Genomic DNA, 20,930 nt, shown 5'->3' on the forward strand with positions numbered 1-20,930 from the left:
GTCTCAAAGGGTAAGTGGTACTTCTTTTTTACTGCTGCATATTATTCCATAGTGTAAATATACCACAGCTTTTCTATCCACTCCTCTACTGATGGGCACTTGGGCTGTTCCCAGATCTCAGCTATTGTAAGTAGCACTGCTAATACCAGGACAATTTTCCAGTACATTCAGCCAAATGTTCTTAGTGGGAAAGGGGGCAGATGCTTGGTGGGAAGGCAATTGCCCTTCCATGAATTCAGTTTAAAGGTTATCAGGACGATATACTATAGTCCCAAGATATAGAAAAGAACCTCCAACTTATTCATGAATCAAACATGTGGATTTCTTTAAACCTTCAGCTTATGCCAGTTTTCCAGATAAGTCCCTCAGCTTCATTACATACAGTAATACAAAGAGTTCTATTACTTAAAAACAAGTAAGTATTCTGGGATTACTTTGGTCTGAAATTTCAGATCCCATGGTGCTGGCTACAATGGAAAAACAAGGCTAGACCTTGGACTTGGCTTGAACATTAATTTCATTATTTGAACAAATCCATTCCCTAGATTTCAGTCACCTCATCTGCAAATAAGATTTTATTGCATTAACTGGGGGCCCAGCTCGCGAAATCATGCAAAACCCAGACCCAGCGTCAAGTCCCGTTGGCACCACGGGACCCATCAATGCAGCTCTTGGTGACCGGTCTTTGGTCATTACAGCGTTACGACCACTGGGTTATTATATAGATTGCTTAGTGTTCCCTCATGGCTGTATTTTGCACACCTCTCTAGGATTAGTAAACATAAAACAATATCTAGCCAGTTGCTTCTACTGCTTATTTACGTTGAATACCTCAGACTTCAATAATGCAAGTAAGGCAAGAACAGTGACTCACTGCACACACAAGACACAGCCTCCACCAGCCTTCCCCCGGCACAGGTGGGCTGCACGGCCCAGCAGAGCAGGGCACACTGCACTCCTGATCAAAAACCAGGGAGAGCTGCGGAGTCTCTGAGCAGAAGACATTCCTTACGTCCAACAAGTTTAATCTCAATCGACAGTACTTGATTCTGAGAATCTCAGGATTCCTCTTTACTTTTAAAAATTAAGGATCCCAAAACGTTTTTATGTGGGTCGTAGCTGTTGATATTTACTGTAGTAGAAATTAAAAATGAGAATGTTTTTAGATATTTGCCTACAAATTCATTTTAAAATAAATACTTCACTAGAGCAGGGGTAGGCAAAGTTTTTCTGTAAGGGTCAAGCAAGTAAATATTTTAGGCTTTGCAGGCCATATCATCTCTGTTACAACTTCGCAATTCTGCTGTTGTTGTGTGAAAGCAGTCAGGCAATAAGTAACAAATGAGCGTGATTGTGTTCCAATAATATTTTATTTACAAAAACAGGCATGGGCCAGTTTGCTAGAAAACAAACCTTAAAAGGATTAAACAGATCTGCAAGTAAATTAACTATCTGCTAGAATAAAGCCCAATACAAAGATAACAAAGCCAGCAATGTAACATTCATAATGTGTGTAATCTTTCTTAGTACTAAATCAAAGAACTGGAAAATGACTGGGGTCCAGGAGAAAAATCAGTCAATAGAAATAGACCCAGAAATGACAGATAATGGTATAAGCAGATAAGTACATTAAAACACTTATTATAAACATGCTCTATATGTTCAAGGTTGTAAAAGAAAATATAAATATAAAGAGAAATTATGTAAAAAAGAAAATGGAACTGCTAAAGACAAAAATATAATATCTGACATGAAAATTTCACTACAAAGGAATAACAACAAATTAGACATTGCAGAAAAAAGCAATCAGGAAACTCAAAAAACTGCAACATGATATGAAGAATGGAGGAGAAAAAGAATAATAATTTTTAAAAAGAATAAAATCTTAATGACCTGTGGAATATCAAGCAGTCTAAGATACATGTCTACCCCAACAACAATATGATACATATAAAAACCCACATTAACTAAAACATACAGAGAGGTTAAAAATAAAAGTATGGAAAAAGATACATCATGCAAACTCTAATCATAAGATTACTAGAGTAGCAATATTAATATCAGACAAAATAGACTCAGGCCAAAGAATGTTGCCAGATATAAAGGACATTTCATAATGACAAAAGTGACAATTCAATAAGAAAACATAAATGTGACAATAATTTCTAAACTCTTGTTTAGAAAAAAAAAAGGAAGAACTGAAGAGACATATGCAAATTCACAATTACAGTTGGTTATTTCACCATACCTATCTCAGCAACTTACAGAACAAGTGGAGAGAAAAAAAGCATTTAAAGATGTAGAAAACTTGGATTCTACCAACCATTGTGACCTAATTGGTATTTATAGAACATTATAGCCTGCAGAATACACATTTTCAAGTGAACAAGAAAGATTCACCAAAACATACCATATGCTGGGTCATAAACCAAATTTCAATAAATTTTAAAGGGCTGAAATCATCCAGAGTATGTTCTCAAACCACAATGGAATTAAATTAGTAATCAATAACAAAAAAATTAAAACAGTGCTGTGAGTAGAAATATACTGCAAGCCACACATGTAATTTTAAATGTTCTACTAGCCACATTTTTTAAGGTAAAAAGAAACAGGTGGACTTAATTTTAATAATATATTTTATTTAAGCCAGTTATCAAAAATATTCTCATTTCAACATGTAAGCAATATTTTAAAATGAGATTTTTTTTCACACTGTCTTCCTAATCGGTTACTTACAGCACAGCAATGTGAACCCCCCATGTGTCATGTGCTCCACAGTCACATGGCTAGTGGCTACCAAATGGGACCACATAAATCAACACGGTAAGTTATCAAATATGCTATAGCTGATGATGTTAATACCCATATATGTTGTACTTTTTTCCCCAAAGGAAAAACATCTTGCCTTGAGACAGGAAGACTTTTGAAATGTTTAGACCTACCTAAAAAGAAATATGATGACGTTCATCATTGAGGTTGCTGATTTATCTGCAAACTTTAGCCACTGTTCTCTAATTGGTCTACTACTCATTCCATGAATACCCATTGGCTACTTTAAGGTTCCCCTGTTCTTAGGTGTATCAGGTGATTTTTCCTGCACAGACTCCACAGCCTATTGGTGGTTTATCCACATCACACGTATTTTGGAGTTCATGGGGATGAAGAGCTTGTCATCTAGTTATGTTGTAAATGTTGTCCAGGGGTTTTTGGTTGCTACATCCCAGCCATCACCATCATCCCAGAATTTAGTTTGTAAAACATATGCACATATTACTGACAAAAATAAACTTTTTTAAAGAGAGAATATTGTTGAATGTTACTCCTTGTTTTTATCTTTGGCTGAAAATGTGGAATAAAGGGTACCCAAAGAAATAGTGTAGGATGGCAGGGAAGATAAGGAGCAAGGAAACACTTCCAAGGAATGCCCTGAGCACAAGAGGCTGAGAAGAGAGATGAAAAGTTTGAATCCAAACCCAAAGATTGGCCACAGGGGAAACAATCCGATGAAACAAACAGCTTTGAATAGTGAACTAGCACGCATTCCCTGGAGATTCCCCAACTAAAAATAGAATGAGTCCCCTTACCATGGTATAAAGGAGCCGTTAATGGAATTGAAAGTGGTTCAGACAACGGTTTCATTCCTTATTCAGCCCCTAAGAAAAATACAGGCTTGAGTATGATTTTGGAAAACAATGATTATTGGGCCAGCTGCAAAGCCATCCTCGTTCCCTGCTTTGTGGTACTAGAGTTGTGACCTACAAACATGTCTCATTTGCCAGTGGACACAGTATTAGGTGGCACTGGAGGGGCACTGCAGGTGGAAAGGGGCCTCCATCTCCTGGTTCCAGAGCTTCTCCCTCGTGCTACCACTGAGCCACTGTCAGCATGTGCCTGTGTTGCCGGCAACGTGAAAGCCAGTGGTGCACATTCTCCAGCGGTGCAGGCCCCAGAGGCAGCTTTCCCAAGGGCACTGGCACCCAGCCAATGACTTCTACCGTTTCCCTGACGCCCTGCCTGCCACCTGACGGTGGCACCTCAGCACGCTGCATCCAGTGGGCCACACATCCCCTTCAATGAGACCCGAACCTCAGCCTTGCGGGCAGGGAAAAGGGCTCGTCCAAGCCTGTCCCTCCCTTGGGTCCTCTCCCTCAGTCTGCAAGTAACGGCTGCTCCCTGCAGCTGCTAGTCCTGCCTTCTTTAGAGATGTACTGGCCTCTCTTTGTGGTTAATCAATCCCATTACTAGTTAATAATTCTTCATACTGAATTTTCCCTGTTCAAATTTTGGTAGGCTTTCTTTCTCCTGAATAGTCTTGAACCCTAAATGGTACCTTAATCATCTGTAAAGTTTAAAAGAGGGCTTATAACGGTGTGGCTGAGTTGGTTGATGCATCATCCCATACAGGGAAAGGTGTGGGTTCGATTCCTGGTCAGGGAGGCAACCAATCGACATCTCTCTCACATTAATGTTTCTCCCTCTCCCTTCCTCTCTCTCTCTCTCAAATCAATAAAAGCATATATCCTCAGGTGAAGATTTAAAGGAAAAAAAAAAAAAGAGGATGTGTATTTTCTAAATCAAATCACTAAGAAAATTAAAGCCATGAAATTACAATGCTTTTAGGAAATAAGAGAAATCAGTGAGAAAGCATAAAATAAAACATGATCACAGAAGACCAAAGTCAGTAATTAACGAAAGCAAATGGATTAGACTTCCCTAATAAAACACAAAGACTCTCCAAATGTGCTGAAATATAAAAAGACATGATGTTTAAGAGACAACTAAAAAATATATCAAAGTTAAAAATAAAAGGATAAAAATTAATTTATCAAGCAAATATAAACAAAAAAGGACAGAAATATTCTAATATCCAGGAAGTAAAATTCAAAGCAAAATAACTAATAGGACAAAAAGAATAACTTTACAGACTAGCAAGTCTTCCTTATAAATTGTACTTAACAGACACAAGTATCTATATTAAATAATAGTATCAAGCCACACAAAGCAAAAGCTAAAACAAGATAAAATTGAGAGAAATAACTATATTAGAAGACTTTAAGCTAACATTACTAGTCCATGACAGTTTATAACCAAAACAAAATTGGAATAATGTAATTAAAGTGGTTGAATGAAGTGAAACACATGTTCACCTGTCCCACACAACTGGATTAAACCTTTGTTTAAAACACCCACAGAATATTTTTTTTAAATGCTAGGCCCCAAAACCTCAATAAATTCTAAAAGGCAAAAAGTATGTAGGCCATATTTCCTTTCCACAAGGAAAAAACCCTACAAGTAGCAAAAGTTGAAAAATAAAGAAAAAACCAACCACACAGAAATTTTTAAATATTCTTAATAAACCAAAACTTTGAAACAATAATAAACTACTTATAAAACTCATCAACATAGCTAGGATGTGAACATATTTAAAGTTAGGGAAAAACAAAAGCCTTCAATGTATTAATGAGTATACAAACAAAAAAAATAATTATCAGACTCAAAAGTTATAGGGAAGACATCTAGAGAAAACAAAAATAATAAACATAAAATGAGAAATTAATAGAAAATCACAATTGGATAAATCCAAACTGGTTGTTTTGAAGGGAAAAAAGATACCATTAGCAAGAAAAAAAATAAGTGGTAGAACTAAGGTAAATTTTTTATAACCTAGAAGGAGCAAATTTAATAGAAATTTTTTATTCTTTCTATTAAAATTCTATGCTAATAAATGCATTGCATTTCAAAAAAAATAAATTTGATAGAAAAGTATAAATTACCTAATTTAGTAAATAATAAACACAAAAGGAAAATGCAGTTGGAAACAAAATTTTAAAGTTACTTAAATTTAAAAATAGATGACATATTAATAGTCACAAAAGAAACTGATAGTTATCAAGAAATTCTTTCCAGAAAGGGCTCTGAACTCGTTTTATAAGCACAATCCTTCAATATTTCATGGAACAAATCACTCCTGTGCTATAATATAACTGCTTAATGCATAGAAAAATATATACAGTTATCCTATCCGCTTTATAGAGCTAGCAAAATCCCTATGTCAAAACTTGGACAATAGCCAAACTCACTCATGTAAAAATGCTATTTTCCTAAGTAAAATATTAGCAAATCAAATTCTATAGTACCATTAAGGCAGTCACATTTTAGGAAAAATGCATTCCAGAGGACACCACGTATTTTGAAAGTAGTTTTCCCAGAAAAATAAATGTAAAAGCAGGGGGTGCACAGTTGCAACAGCAAAGTCCACAATCACTGCAGTGTGTTTTTTCTTTGAGATTGCTTTTTCCTATTTCACCATTATTTTACTATTTCAAAAAGGACTCTTGCTCATAGTGGTAGTTGCTTTAAGATCTTGATCACGCCCTAACCGGTTTGGCTCAGCGGATAGAGCGTCAGCCTGCGGACTCAAGGGTCCCAGGTTCGATTCCGGTCAGGGGCATGTACCTTGGTTGCGGGCACATCCCCAGTGCGGAGTGTGCAGGAGGCAGCTGATCGATGTTTCTCTCTCATCGATGTTTCTAACTCTCTATCCCTCTCCCTTCCTCTCTGTAAAAATCAATAAAATATATTAAAAAAAAAAAAAAAAGATCTTGATCACATTTAATTTCTGTCCCAAAGTTACTGAGACTTGAACATCCTTTTCAACACTAGTTTTAACACCACCACTTAACGAATGCCTGTAAGAGAATAGATAAATGTGACTCTCTCTCTCAGAACGGTGCTGGTAAAGAACCCGGAGCTTTACAGGACGCTAACAAAGAATGATGGCATGTTTGTTTACTAGCCGAAGCTGTATTGCTATATGGCAAAAGCAGGAACAGTTTACAAATGTACTGAGATGCCAGTTTTGAAATTATGCAATGCAATTCTTGGTCACTTTTTTAAGCTATAAGTAGTAAAACCTCAATAAAGCAGATTAATTTGGGCAAGGGGGTGTAACTGTTAAAGCCAAAAGTCAATTATATAATAAAGTAGGTTTTCCAAATGGGTATTAAAAAATTGACAAATTAGTTTCCTTGTATTTTGTGTGTTTTTTTGTTAATCCTCACCCAAGGACATTTTTTCCGTTGACTGTTTTTTGAGAGAGTGGGGGGGAGGGGGGAGAAAGGGGGGGGAGGGGGAGAGAGAGAGAGAGAGAGAGAGAGAGAAACATCAATATGAGAGAAACACATCTACTGGTTGCCTCCAAGCATATGCCCTGACCAGGCCTGGGGATCGAACCTACAGCCTAAGTATGTGCCCTTGACCAGGAATCGAACCTACGATCCTTTGGTGCGTGGGCCATGCTCCAACCACTTAGCACCACCAATCAGGGCTAGTCTACCTGCTTTTACTTCTGAAGATACGTTTTGTGATTAAAATTAAGTTTGTGTGAAAAGTTTAATTTCACAGAAAAGTTTTCGATATGTACTACTGTAATTTTAAGTTTACGGTATACTGCATTCACCAGTCACCACAAGTAAAGAAATGCACATGGCTGGGGCATGGCTTAGGACCCAGAACATCTGCCCCCATATGAAAACTGCTGCAGAAAGTCATATCACGTGATGACAGAACCAATTTCCTGCTTGATGCGGTGTGATCACATGCTAATCATTTGCTGAACGTTGTTTACAAGCAGTGATTCTTGGATTTAAATATGTAGACTATAGTTGTAGGTATGTAGTATTTATCTATGTCGGTGAAATTACTACAGTATTTTTTCCAACATATGGCCTATCCGCTAAAATTTGTTAAAAATAACAGTGAATTAATAACAACAAAATAACCTGCTAATTTATTTATAAGCAAATCTTGGTTAAAAGCATTTTAAAATTAACAGGGTGTTAATCTTCACATATGACATCTGGACTAGAAATTTTGTCTGTTAAATCCAAAGTCCATTAAATCAAGGGTTTACTGTATATGTATTACTTCAAATTTTGAAATCAAAGTGAGTCTTCACTACTATTATTAGATCAACAATTTTAAATCGGTATAATTCAAGTCTACATAAGATGCAGGTAAACTATAAATTTTTTTTTTTTTTTTAATTATTCTACCTGATTCCAGGAGTTCAAAGCTGGTTTAATGTTGTTAAATCTGTTAAAATGTCCTCAACAATGCTCTTCCTCCAGGAGCACGCCCGCCTTCCCCCCCACCCCACCCCACCCCCAGTCCTGCATCTCCTACACTCGAAGGGTCCCCATGAGACTTGCAACCAGGGGAGAAACGGGCAGTGGCGGCTCGTCCTGGGCTAACCCCCTAAACCTGCCTCCAAGGCCGCCCTTTTCTTGGACTTGTCAACGAGCTAAGGCCGCCCGGTCTTGGCTCATTTCTTTCCTATGACATCTCTGGAGAGCGACGGCAGCCACCTAGGCTCTCTCCTCTTGCTTCTTCTACCCCAAGCCCTTCCTTGTTTCCCTAGCCCCAGCTTTAATAAAGGTACGTATTCTCATTTTCAAAAATGTCACCAACAAATCAAATGAAATAATTATATAATTATGTTAATAGATACCCAAAAAGCATATTTGACCAAATTCCTGAGCCATACCTAATTTAAATTCTTTAAAAACTAAAAATAGAGGGAAATTTCCTTTCTAGATGAAGAATATCTGACTAAAAACAGCAAACCTAAAGGTAAAACACTGCTATGGATGTTCCCATTAAAGTCAGAAAACAAAACAAATACCATTATAGTTGTTATTTTATGTCGTTCTAAACAATTCAACCAACAAAACATGCAATACAAACTAAATAAGACTATTAGAAGAACATCGTCAGTCATAGCTATGAAAGTAATTCCTAGAAAACCCAGGCAAAATTACTGAGGAAAGGACTAGAATAAGTAGATACCAAGAAAATATAAATTTATGACTTGGCCAGAACTACTGCTGTTCAGATCTTTCCATGCCTCCCTCAGCACTGCTTATATCCTAGTCTGAGTCGCTCCTGGGTGCCCGGACTACTGCACCAGGCTCCTGAACTAACTGGATTCCTTATTTTCAACCTGGGGAGAGATCACACAGTAGGGCCACAGGATGTTCCAAAAACAAATCTGACCATGTCATTCCTTTGCTTAGAAGGAAAGTTTCCCATCATAGTTAGAATAAGGCCCAAATTCCTTCCTACGGCCTTATAAGTATGGCCCTATCACCAGGCCTTATACAAATGCCATCTGGACACTGGCCATACTGACTTTGTTCCTCAAGCACACCTTTGTGCTAGCTCTTCACTTTGTTGGCCTTGAGCTCTACTTGAATCTCACAGATGGCTCCTTCTAAGATGTAGTCATATCCGACCTTAACTGTTCTTTCCTAGAGCTCTTTGATCATCCCACCCAGAACAGCCACCAGTTGCTATTTCTCATCACTCTGTTAATGCCCTGCATGGAATCTCAAGTTCATGATCTGATATTTTTTCCTGCATATTTATTATCTCCCCCACAATGCCGCCTCCGTAACAGCAAGAACTGTGTCTTAATAACTGTTCAACACTTTAAAGTTCCTGGTACATAAGAGTCACTCAGTAAACATTTAAATTTTAGTTGTCTGTCATTGTCAAATAAGCTGTAAGTGCCACAAAACAGGAAGTATGCCTATTTTATTAATTGTTCTATCCCCAGGACTCTGACAATAAATATCTCATGAATGAATGTATCCCTCCCTCCCTTTTAAGTCCCTAATATTCTAAGATTAGGCAAATTTTTTTGGTGAGTTCAACACATTTTTGGCCTATACTGAAACTTACAGCCAGCTACTGTCCTAAATGATTTCCTATGCATTATTATAAAGTTAAATCTTCTCACTTCTACCCATCCAGCCCCCAAATTCTACATTTGTCTGATTGACTTAAACACAGAGCTTTAATAATTAAAGTTTACTAGCCTTGTTGAAATTAATCTTTAAAATGCCTTTGTCAAAAAATATTTACAAGAAAATAACAGGTCAAGAAATCTTTTGAGCCCCAATCCATAAACTACACATGTAAGTAGCTGAGCAGAGAAGACATCGTGCCTAAAATTATATTGAGAAAAAAGAAGAGGTATTAAAAAGTTAATCTATCTTGTCAGTGTACAGACAAATGATCATTCTATGGTAAAACAGTAAAAACTAACAAAGCCACAAAAGGATTGCCTACTTAAGATTTAAGTTAAGATGCTAGTTCACCATTTGATTATCCCAGAGTTACTCATTAAATATGATACAGAGTACATATTTGCTGGTTTGTGGGCACTTTTAAGTATCCAATTACTACAAACAAAAGGCTACATTCTCAATTTTTTAGGTTTTGTTTTTATTCAAGAGTATACTCATAGGCAGCACTTAAAAATCAAGCTTTTAAAATAAAGGCCGAAACTGGAAAAAAAAATTTCCAAATGTGACACTGATAAAAGAATGATTGTCATAATTTAAACCCTAAAATGTCCTGTGGAGTGAAAGGCTTTATACACAGAATGTGTTAGATCAATATCGTTTAAAATAAACAATCAAAAGACCACAGATTATGGGCAAATTTGTCAATGAAGATAAACATCAGTTTCAGCCTTCCAGAGTACGAAAACCAGCAATTAGTTCATCTTGTGACAGAATACACACTGTGCTTCACATTTTGGACTTTAAAGATTCTTTCTCCAGCAACAAATCAGCATATCTTTGCTGAAGCTCCTTTTCTCTTTCCTGTTGTCGCTGTACATCTTCTTTTAGACACTTGAAGAGACAGATATTAAATAATTATTTCACACATAAGTAATGAAAATTAAAAAGATCTATGGTACTTTATCATCCTACAAACAGCTGAGTTCAGTCCTGATTCTTAAGAGGCAAGCATTGCCCAAAGAGAAACAAAAATAGGGGCTACTTTAGCTATAACACAAATACTGCTAAGGCCATTCTTTGATTAGTCATATGACTACCATCATTTTGTAAAGTCTCTGCTTCTATCTCAAATAAACAAGCCATTATTATCCTATTGATACCCACGAATGCACTTTATCTTGGCAGGGGCTATCATGTACACTGAGGAAATCAAGTTAAATGTGACCAAAGCAACTTGATGCTTTGGAATGAGTATCTATATTCCCAGCACCCAAAATTACCAATCAAAAAGACATCAGTTTAATGTACCTTGGAGAGCTTTATGAATGGGATACAATTCAGTTTCAGGGGGAAAATCTCAAGGTTACTTATTCCATTTCATAATGTATCTTTACACAAAACAGAAAATTAGTGAAGGAAAAGCCTCTGGCCTGCTCTATCCATCCAACCCCTGGCAATTCTAGGTCAGAAAGTTTAGGCTCTCACTGGAAAAAGCGAGACAGTATCAGCTCCCTGCACAGGAAAGAAATAAAAATAGGAAAGCCCTGGGTAATTCTCTGTGGCTCTCTTTCTGAGCAAAGCTGCAAGGCAATAATGTTACCTCTAGCCTCCGGGGAATCGCAGAATCTTCATGTTTCTTGAGTTCTTCAAAAGTGCGTAACTCTAAGTAAGCCTGCTCAATTTGGTCCCATAAGTCATTCAATTGTTTCATGAGCCCCATAGCACGAGACTGGTAACCCCCAAGCAAAATTTTCATCTTCTTTTCCATCTTTGCAGCTCTCTTGGCTTCTGTCGTCATGTGACCCCTGTTTATCTGGGGGGAGATCACATCAGCACACATGAGAAAAGCAGGCTAAATAACAGGACTACAGAGGCAGTATTGGTTAAAAGCAGCAGCACACTACAGTTCCTTATACTTCAGCTATCATAACACAAAATTAGGCTTAAGAAGGATCTGTCTTGCACCTGATGGATTTTACAGATTAGTCCTAAATAAAATATTTATAATAATTTCACCCATGATTCTATGGCAAAGCAGGCTTGAATTTCATACTATGGCAATTCTATGAAAATTATTGGAAAATCGGAGTAATCTCTATTTCTGAAAATAACTTCTGCTATCATTAATCTGCACTGATTTTAGAACTGGCAGTGACTCATCTTCACCACCTATAGCTCAAAAATGTACTTCTAGGAGCATGCAGAGGTGGCCCATCCTATCTAATAACAGACAAACATGGTAATTGACCAAACCTCCGCTACGCTTCCCATTGGCTAATCAGCAGGATATGCAAAAAAAATGTACTTCTACATTACACATGTACATTTTTAATAGCTGTGATCAAACCGTAACTCCTCAAACTATAAAATTTTTTTATAATGTCAAAATTCTAAATTTGGCATATAACCCATTAAGGAAAAAGAATATCACATTTGTCAACACAATTTTCTAATTTTTGAGAAGTGAAAGGACACCACGAAATTATATTGAGCACAGGTGAGATGCCTCCTCAGACCATTCTAAAATTAAAGGGAAAGAATTAAAAATGTATAAACTCACAAAAGAACAGGAGAAGGACAATTAACAGAATAAAGATTTGAACAAAATTCTAAAGCTACTGCTGGCACAAATTTCATGCATTGGGATATATATATATATGTATATATATATATGTAAAAAGAAAACTCTCGGCTATTAACATATCAAATATTTCTTCTCTTTAAACTCTCTTAAAAAATATTGTGCTAAAGCCGAAAACGGTTTGGCTCAGTGGATAGAGCGTCGGCCTGCGGACTGATAGGTCCCAGGTTTGATTCCGGTCAAGGGCATGTACCTGGGTTGCGGGCACATCCCCAGTAGAAGATGTGCAGGAGGCGGCTGATTGATGTTTCTCTCCCATCGATGTTTCTAACTCTCTATCTCTCTCCCTTCCTCTCTGTAAAAAATCAATAAAATATATTTTTTTAAAAATTAAAAAAATATATTGTGTTAAAGATTCCAAGAAAATATGAAAATTATACTAAAAATATTCAAGTATGGGGAAAATTAATTTAATTTAGGCAAGTATATCAAGTTAGTAACTAAAAATATTTTAAAAGTGGAATACTGCTTTTTAAAAAATATATTTTTATTGATTTCAGAGAGGAAGGGAGACAGAGATAGAAACATCCATGTTGAGAATCATTGATTGGCTGCCTCCTGCATGCCCTCTACTGGGGATTGAGCCCGCAACCTTCGTATGTGCCCTTGACTGGAATCGAACCTGGGACCCTTCAGCCTGCAGGCTGATACTCTATCCACTGAGCCAAACCAGCTATGGCTATAATACTGCTTTTAATATTCAATTTTAGCTTAGTTATCTTACATCTGCCATCTGATCATTAAAATGTGAAGGAATAAAGAGATTAAGAAGTACAAATTGGAAGTTACAAAACAGTGAGGCGGATGTAAAGTACAGCATAGGGAATATAGTCAATAATATATATACTGAATCTCAACTATGTATGGTGCCAGGTGGGTACTGGAAATATTGGGGGGAACACTTTGTAAGTAAAGTATATGGTGACTAACCATTATGCTGTACAACTGAAACTAGTACAAAATATTGATAGTAACGTGTAATTGAAAAAAATTGTGAAAGAAGACATCTATATATTTTATAATAGGCTCAACCTATGACTGTTCAATGCACTTTTTCTAGCCAATGCATACATGGGACAGACTACCTTCAATCAGCCCCAACTCCCCTGCCCTCCACACAACAGTAGTGTTCAACAGATTATAAAACCTTTTTGTTTAAAAAGAAAGACTCAGGAAGAACCAGACGCTGATGTAATCAGATTCACATTTCTAAGCCCTTAAACAATCCTTGCTTAAGAAGCTTGCACTGCATCTTATGGCTGATTTACCAAAAGTTCTCCCAAAAAATGATTTAGGTCACTGCATTTACAGCGGATTTACCAAAAGTTCTCAAAAAATATTTTTAAATCATTTTATGCACTTAGAGATACACTTCAAAATCTTCTTCAAACATCTAACAAAGCTGGTATGGAGCTAGGATTAAATACATTGCTCACTTGTCACCAGACCAGCCTCCCAAATATAGTTACAATGGAAGGAAGTTTGTGCTTTAAATATGTATCAGATCTAAATTTCTAACAATCTTAAATAAAGTTCACTATAACATTACACATTTAAAGTAAGACACTTGATATAATTAGAGCTAATTATATCCATTAATAAAAGAGTGAAATTCAATTTTCAAAAAGGAGATGAGAATATCCTATCTAATAATAGAGAAACATGGTAATTAACCGTAACTTAGCTACCCTTCCCCTTGGCTAATCAGCAAGATATGCAAATTAACTGCCAACCAAGATGGCGGCTGACAGCCAGGCAGCTGAAACGAACAGGAGGCTTGCTTGCTCCAGTGAAGGAGGAAGCAAAGGTTCCCCGCCTGCTGCTGCCGGGCTCTGAGCTTGCACTCTCAGAAACAATGTTGCAATTATAGAAGCTAAACCATCCCAGAAACCTGCTTTCAGCCAGCCAGGATCTCAGAGTTGGAGTTGCAACAGTGTTTCAATTATAGAAGCCAAACAAACCAAGGTCTCAGAGCTGGAGCCGAGCCTCAGAGCTAAAGCCGGCTCTCAGCTCCAGTGACACCCATAGAAGGTAAATAAATCCCAGAATTAAAAAAAGAAAAAAAAGAAAAAAAGGAGAAGTTGGAAGTTTCAGTCACCCACCAGCCTGAAAATGGCCTTCAGCCCCTCATCCAGGCTGGCCAGGTACCCCAGTGGGGACCCCCACCCTGAAGGGGGTGTGACCAGCTGCAAACAGCCATCAGCCCCTCATCCAGGCTGGCCAGGCACCCAAGCAGGACCCCCACCCTGATCTGGAACACCCTTCAGGGCAAACCAGCCAGCCCCCACCCGTGCACCAGGCCTCTATCCTATACAGTAAAAGGGTAATATGCAAACTGACCCTAACAGCAGAAGGACTGGGAATGACTGGTCACTATGACACACACTGACCACCAGGGGCAGACGCTCAATGCAGGAGCTGCCCTCTGGCGGTCAGGGTGCTCTCACATGGGAGGAGCTCTGCTCAGCCACAAGCCAGGCTGATGGCTGCCAGTACAGCGGTGGTGGTGGGAGCCTCTCCTGCCTCCTCAGCAGCACTAAGGATGTCCGACTGCAGTTTAGGCCTGCTCCCCGCTGGCAAGTGGACATCCCCCGAGGGCTGCCAGAGGAATGTCTGATTGCCATCTTAGGCCCAATCTCCCGGGGAGCGGGCCTAAACCAGCAGGTGGTCATCCCGAGGGGTCCCAGACTGTAAGAGGGCACAGGCCGGGCTGAGGGACCCCCCTCCCCCCCCCCCCCGCCCCAGCGAGTGCACAAATTTTTGTGCATCGGACCTCTAGTCTATAATAATAAGTGTAATATACAAATCAACCGAATGACCGAACAGCAGAACGACTGTCTGGATGACCGTCCTGAAGACCTCACTATGACACGCACTGGCGCCAGGCCAGCCAAGGCGGGTGCGATGCAATTGGTCAGGGGGCCGCCATCGCCCCCACAATCACCCCCGAAGAGGGAGGTCCAGGCCACCCTCTTCGGGGTAATCGATGGGGGGTTGGGTGGGGGGGCTCTACAATTGATTACCCCAAAGAGGGAAGCCCAAACCACCCAGCCGGTGGCTCTGTGGCAGGTGGGTGGGTCCTCCCTCTGCACAGCGATTGATCGTAGAGTCCCGGCCAGGTAGCCTGGGCCTCCCACTTTAAGGCGATCGATATTTTCATATACATTTTACTAATTTTCTTTCATCTCTGACACTTCTATCATAGAGAAAGGGCAAATAGCAATATTAAAATATTTCCTCTAATTAATTCCCTAATGTGCACAAATTTGTGCACCGGGCCACTAATATATATATGCCTAAGCAACTGAACGACTGGTTGCTATGATGTGCACTGACCACCAGGGAGGCAGATGCTCAGTACAGAAACTGTCCCCGGTGGTCAGTGCGCTCCCATAGCAGGAGTGCCGCTCAGCTGACCGATGGGCACCGACACCGGATTCACAGCTGGCAAGCGCAGCTGTGGTGGCGCGAGCCTCTCCTGCCTCTGTGGCAACACTACCAAGCAGCGGTGGTGGTGGCAGCAGCAAGCACAGTGGGGCCAGGATGAGCAGGAGCGGAGCACTATGGCGCCCGGCCCAGGCCCCTCCCCAGCCACCTGCTGCTTCATGCACTACTACATCCTTCAAGGGGTCCCCTGCCCCAGCCCAGCGCCACGCAGCCTCAGGTCCCTGATTGCTCATTACGGGAAATCAGACCCAACTGTGGGTGCAGCCATCCTGTGTTACAGAAACCCCTCTCCGCTGTGGGCGCCACCACCTGTGTGGCGGTCAACTTGCATATTCCCTCGTTATTAGATAGAGGATACTATTCAGTGAACAAAGTAATATATGATGATTCCAATTTAAACACCTTCCTCCTTTCATCCACACAGATGTTATGTATAGTAACTTTTTTCCTATCATATGTAATCTTATAAATATGTACTCACACATATATAAAAGTACACACTCCCAAGATGTCATTTTGTGATTATGTCTCGATGATAGGCTCTTTTCTTCATTTTTAAAATTTCTTTTTAAATTTCTCTTTAAAGTACTGGTATTATTTTTAGAAAAGCACCCCAAATGTTATTTTTAAATGCATAGAAAAGAAACTGTCTAAAAAAGACTGGCCAGAGACCAATGGAAAACTGATGGTCCCCAGGAGATGAATCAGTGGAACCATAAGTGTTTCCTTGGGTCATTACAAAAGGAGGCTGTATGGGACTTATAAAAGTGTAATTGTTACTTTCAAACTCACTAAGTTTGTTAAGGTTACTAAGCTTAAGTAATTCCAAAATAAACACATTATCCTTGGGTCTCCAATACTGTCTTCAGTTAAAGTCTGTAACAGTGAGGTTCAGAAACATTAAGAGCATCCCTCACTGAAACTCTTGCTTTGGGGCCCATAATATAACTTTATACCACTGGAAAAGCAGGTTTAAGGATACCCAAAATAAATACAGAGTTAATGGCAGCTCCACTTCCCAGTCCATCATTCAGCAATATGATCTTATAGTAGTAAAGATGTGGTTCAACCATCGAAATGTTTGCAAACAAGAGTCCATGAGTGGCTCTTTTATCTCTATACAGCTTATTTAACATTAAGTTTTATCAACAAACCTTCTCTATATTGATGAGATGCAGGTCCAAGTAAGTGATTATTGTCACATCTATCAGAGTTAGCAACTGTCAGATTGTACTCCTGAAAAGCAAGCTAAGCAGTAAAGTAAAACCTTACTAAACACCTTTGCAGGACAGGAATGTACCAACAAAGCAATCAAGTGGCCTAGCACTTGACATTTGCACAAGTTAGGAAATGAAACATAAAGTGTGTGAAACCAATTCAACCCAATACTGAGGCATAGCAGAAGCAACATAGATGTACCAAGGAGATCTCTGGTCTAGCTCTAGAGTTCTTGCTACGAACAACCAAGACATCTGCCAGTGCCTTTAGGGGTCACAGTAGACCTGAACTTCAGAAACAGAGCATTCCAAAGTTCTGAGAACTCTTCTCCTGAAGCCTTTGCCTCCCTCCCCCACCCTCCGCCCGCCCCCTCCAACACACACACACACACACACACTCACAAAGCAATATAAGCATAAGCCTGCTGAGATACAACATATAGTCCTCCACCCAGAATTGTCCACCAACTTAATCCTTACCCTAAGTTCTCACTATTTAAAGTATTAAGGGAATATTTTTCCTGTACTGAAACATCTGACTTTATAATAATGGAAGTCACTGAGAAAATGGAATCCATTATGCAGCCAATTTTGCTGAAACATAACCATTCAGTAAAGGCAGGGGTCCTCAAAGAGTTCTACAAATACACTGAGAAGAATTTTAAATGTGTTATCTGTGTTCTTTAAGTTACTTTATTTCCAAGAAGTCAATGTTACATAATATTTCTTGACTAAGTTGACTGTGCCAGTAAAATACAGGGAGAAGTATTACTTCTGGACCTAGTTTCCACCTCTAAGGAAAGCCTTTCCATTTTTATAGCTAACATGACAAAATCTACTTTTCAGCCAAACTTCCTAAACACAGCAGTTTAGATACTATTTCAAATACTATTAAATTTAATAGCAGGCCTAAATTCAGACTTCTCATTTCACTTTTGCACCTACTGGAAATTATTTCACTCAAAATAATTATGTCTTCAGATGATTTCCTATTTCCACTTAAAGTGGAAACAAATTAGAACACTTCAAATTCTATTTGCACTTCCCAAATACAGTAATGACTCATTTATCTGGCATCGTCAGAAAAGGAGGTCCTCCACATGAAGGTTTCCCAGATAACTGAAGTCCACAGGAGCAGAGCGTTCATCTGCCTTGTTGCCTGCTGTACCTCAGGGCCTAGAACAGAGGCTGGCACATAGTAGATGCCCAGTAACATTCACCGAACATGTGATTAAATAAAGTACTAAAGCTCTTATTTTTAACCATTTGGTGAAAACTTTTCTACAATTATAGCCATCCCTCTTTTAAAAAAATAAAAACATGACACTGAACAGAAATTAAGCTTTTCTTATTTATTTGGGGTTTCTCTATAAACAGCAATCGCTCTACCCTCCTACCATACACCTAAATGCCCTCACAGAAGCTATTAAAATTCATAGGGCTTTTTGCCACCATATTTCAATGGCATCAACATGCCATGCTTTCTAACTTTTCCTTTTCTGATATTAGCTGTCATTTCTATTTGCTGTTACTGCCTTATTTTACACACAAATGTCTGGCAAGGTTCTAAAATTGATTCTGCCTCCAAAGCAGAATAAAATACATGGACTTGGTTATAATTCAGAAGTTTTTCCCACTTACTTCTGACTTGTGTCCACATTCTGATTTGATTTAACAGACTCTTATACCACCCATCACATTCTTCATAAAACCTGAGGTGGTTCTATTAGTTTTAAATGACTATCTTATATTAATCATGAGAAACAGTTCAAAGACTAACTCCAATAGAAATCTCTGGGTATATTTTTTTAATCCATTTAGGAGACACCAACCACGACAAAGCTGGATTTCATCATGCTTGATATACTATGATAGAGCCATAATTTAAATGCACTGTTCCAAAGTTCATGGCATCAAAAATCAAACACACTGACTGCTATGGTACACTGTGCTTACACAGAAAGGCCTATCTCCCTGAACCTAAGAGTGGAAAGGATAATTTAAGTATAGCTTTTAGTTTGTATAATACAACTGGAGTTCCTTCCCCACAACAAACTTTGAATAATGTTTATAATTTAGCAATCAACTGAAATGATGAAAGAATTACCACAATTGAAATAAAATATTTATGTATTTCAAACCAGTAGAATTGTATCTTCAAAAACTAAAATAAGCTCAGACAAACCTAGTTCTGAATTAGGGATGGATACAAATAAAATGAGGAATTGTTTACTTGGGTTTTTGAGTCTCTTTTCTTCTTTTTAAAGGTTTAATGAACTTTCATTTGAAATAAGCACAGCTTACTAAATTAAAGGATTTCATTACATATCCTTTAAAAGTAACTAGTTGGGTAAACAACATCCAGGAGTCAAGAAAAGAAAAATTATTTCAAACTGTTTTATGAATATTCTTCCAAAATCACCAATACTTCAACAAAAATAGTTCAACGGAAGATTCCAGTTCCTGGTACTGAAATGAACAAAGAGAACCACATGTTTTTAATGGTGGCTTATAAATGACCCAAATAAATCTCCAAAAGAACAGCAGTGGTTCTTTCTGTACTTTTCCCTTCAAAACTCACAAGACCAATTCGACATAGACATAAAAATTACTGTACTTTATGGCACCACTCACTTTGTGACACATTTATTTGCTGTCATGAAAGTTAGTGCCTCAACAAAGTAAATGAGATTTAGGAAAAAACTTTTTTTTGCAGTTTAAACAGCACAAAATGTCCTTACCATTTGAGGCAGAAAAGAGCTTACCCACCTCAAATGAGATAATTTCTAACTAAGTGAGAGACCTAAGTATTTATATATAAATGTTACAAGAAGCTTCCAAATAGCTTTCCAATCAGCTATGATGCTGACCTTAGATCAGAATTACACTAACTACCATTTATAAGAAATGAACCCTACACAACAGAAAACATAAAATTTAACCACTGATGTTCTACTTTCCCTGACTCTGTGAATTAAAACAGAGCAACAGCACACCCTGCTGGAAGTTAGTAATACAACCAGAATAACCAGCAACACTGGATTGCTAGGATTCCATCCACGATGAGAATTACTTCAAAAACAAATTCTAATTTCCCACTAAATGATAAAAGAGGTTCACAAACATTAGCCATTACATACCTATACATGTGATCTTAAAAATAAAAACTTAGAATAACTTCAAATAAAAAGATATTGCTTTTTCTTCTTGGATGTGTCTCTTCAGGCGGGCAAGGGCAACAAAATAAAAAATAAGCAAATGGGATTCATTAAACCAAAAAGCTTTTGGAGAGTGAAGAAAACAAAACAAAAAGACAACCTACCAAATGGGAAAAGGTACTTGCAAATGAGATATCTGATAAGTGGTTGATATCCAAAATAAATAAAGAATTTATAAAATTCAGCATTAAAAATAATCCAATTAAAAATGGGCAGAAGACCTGAATAGACATTTCTCCAAAGACATACAGATGGCACACAGGCTCAACCTCACTAATTATCAGGGAAATGCAAATAAAAACCACAATGAGATATCATCTCACCTGTCAGAATGGCTGTCATCAAAAAGACAAGTAACAATGGTTAAGATGTAGAAAAAAGGAAACCTATGTGAACTGTTGGTGAAATTGTAAATTGGCACAGACACTATGGAAAATAGTATGAAGGTTCCACAAAAAAATTAAAAATAGAGCTACCATAAAGTTCAGCAATTTCAGCTGGGGCATTTATTTAAAGAAAATGAAAACATTAATTTGAAAAGATATGCACACTCCTTTGTTCACCGCAGCATTATTTACCACAGCCATGATATGGGAGC

The 20,930-nt window shown here is 38.2% G+C and overlaps 1 protein-coding gene across 2 annotated transcripts in view; it reads right to left on the reverse strand.

Annotated features, from left to right (window-relative positions):
- Window positions 1–1,351: 1,351 nt before the first annotated feature.
- The window catches only part of CDC5L (cell division cycle 5 like), a 56,220-nt gene continuing 36,641 nt past the window's right edge, over window positions 1,352–20,930 (reverse strand). For both annotated transcript variants that reach the window (XM_070418493.1, XM_070418492.1), the window contains 2 exons: window positions 11,410–11,622; window positions 1,352–10,700 (listed from right to left, as the gene is read on the reverse strand). In XM_070418493.1, the coding sequence (XP_070274594.1) occupies window positions 10,596–10,700; window positions 11,410–11,622 (318 nt within the window). In that variant the 3' untranslated portion in view covers window positions 1,352–10,595. The remainder of the gene's footprint in view (window positions 10,701–11,409; window positions 11,623–20,930) is intronic.

This window comes from Myotis yumanensis, unplaced genomic scaffold (genome assembly GCF_028538775.1).
Source record: "Myotis yumanensis isolate MYYU_CA2020_CCGP unplaced genomic scaffold, mMyoYum1.0.hap1 SCAF_6, whole genome shotgun sequence".
Classification (NCBI taxonomy): Eukaryota; Metazoa; Chordata; class Mammalia; order Chiroptera; family Vespertilionidae; genus Myotis; species Myotis yumanensis.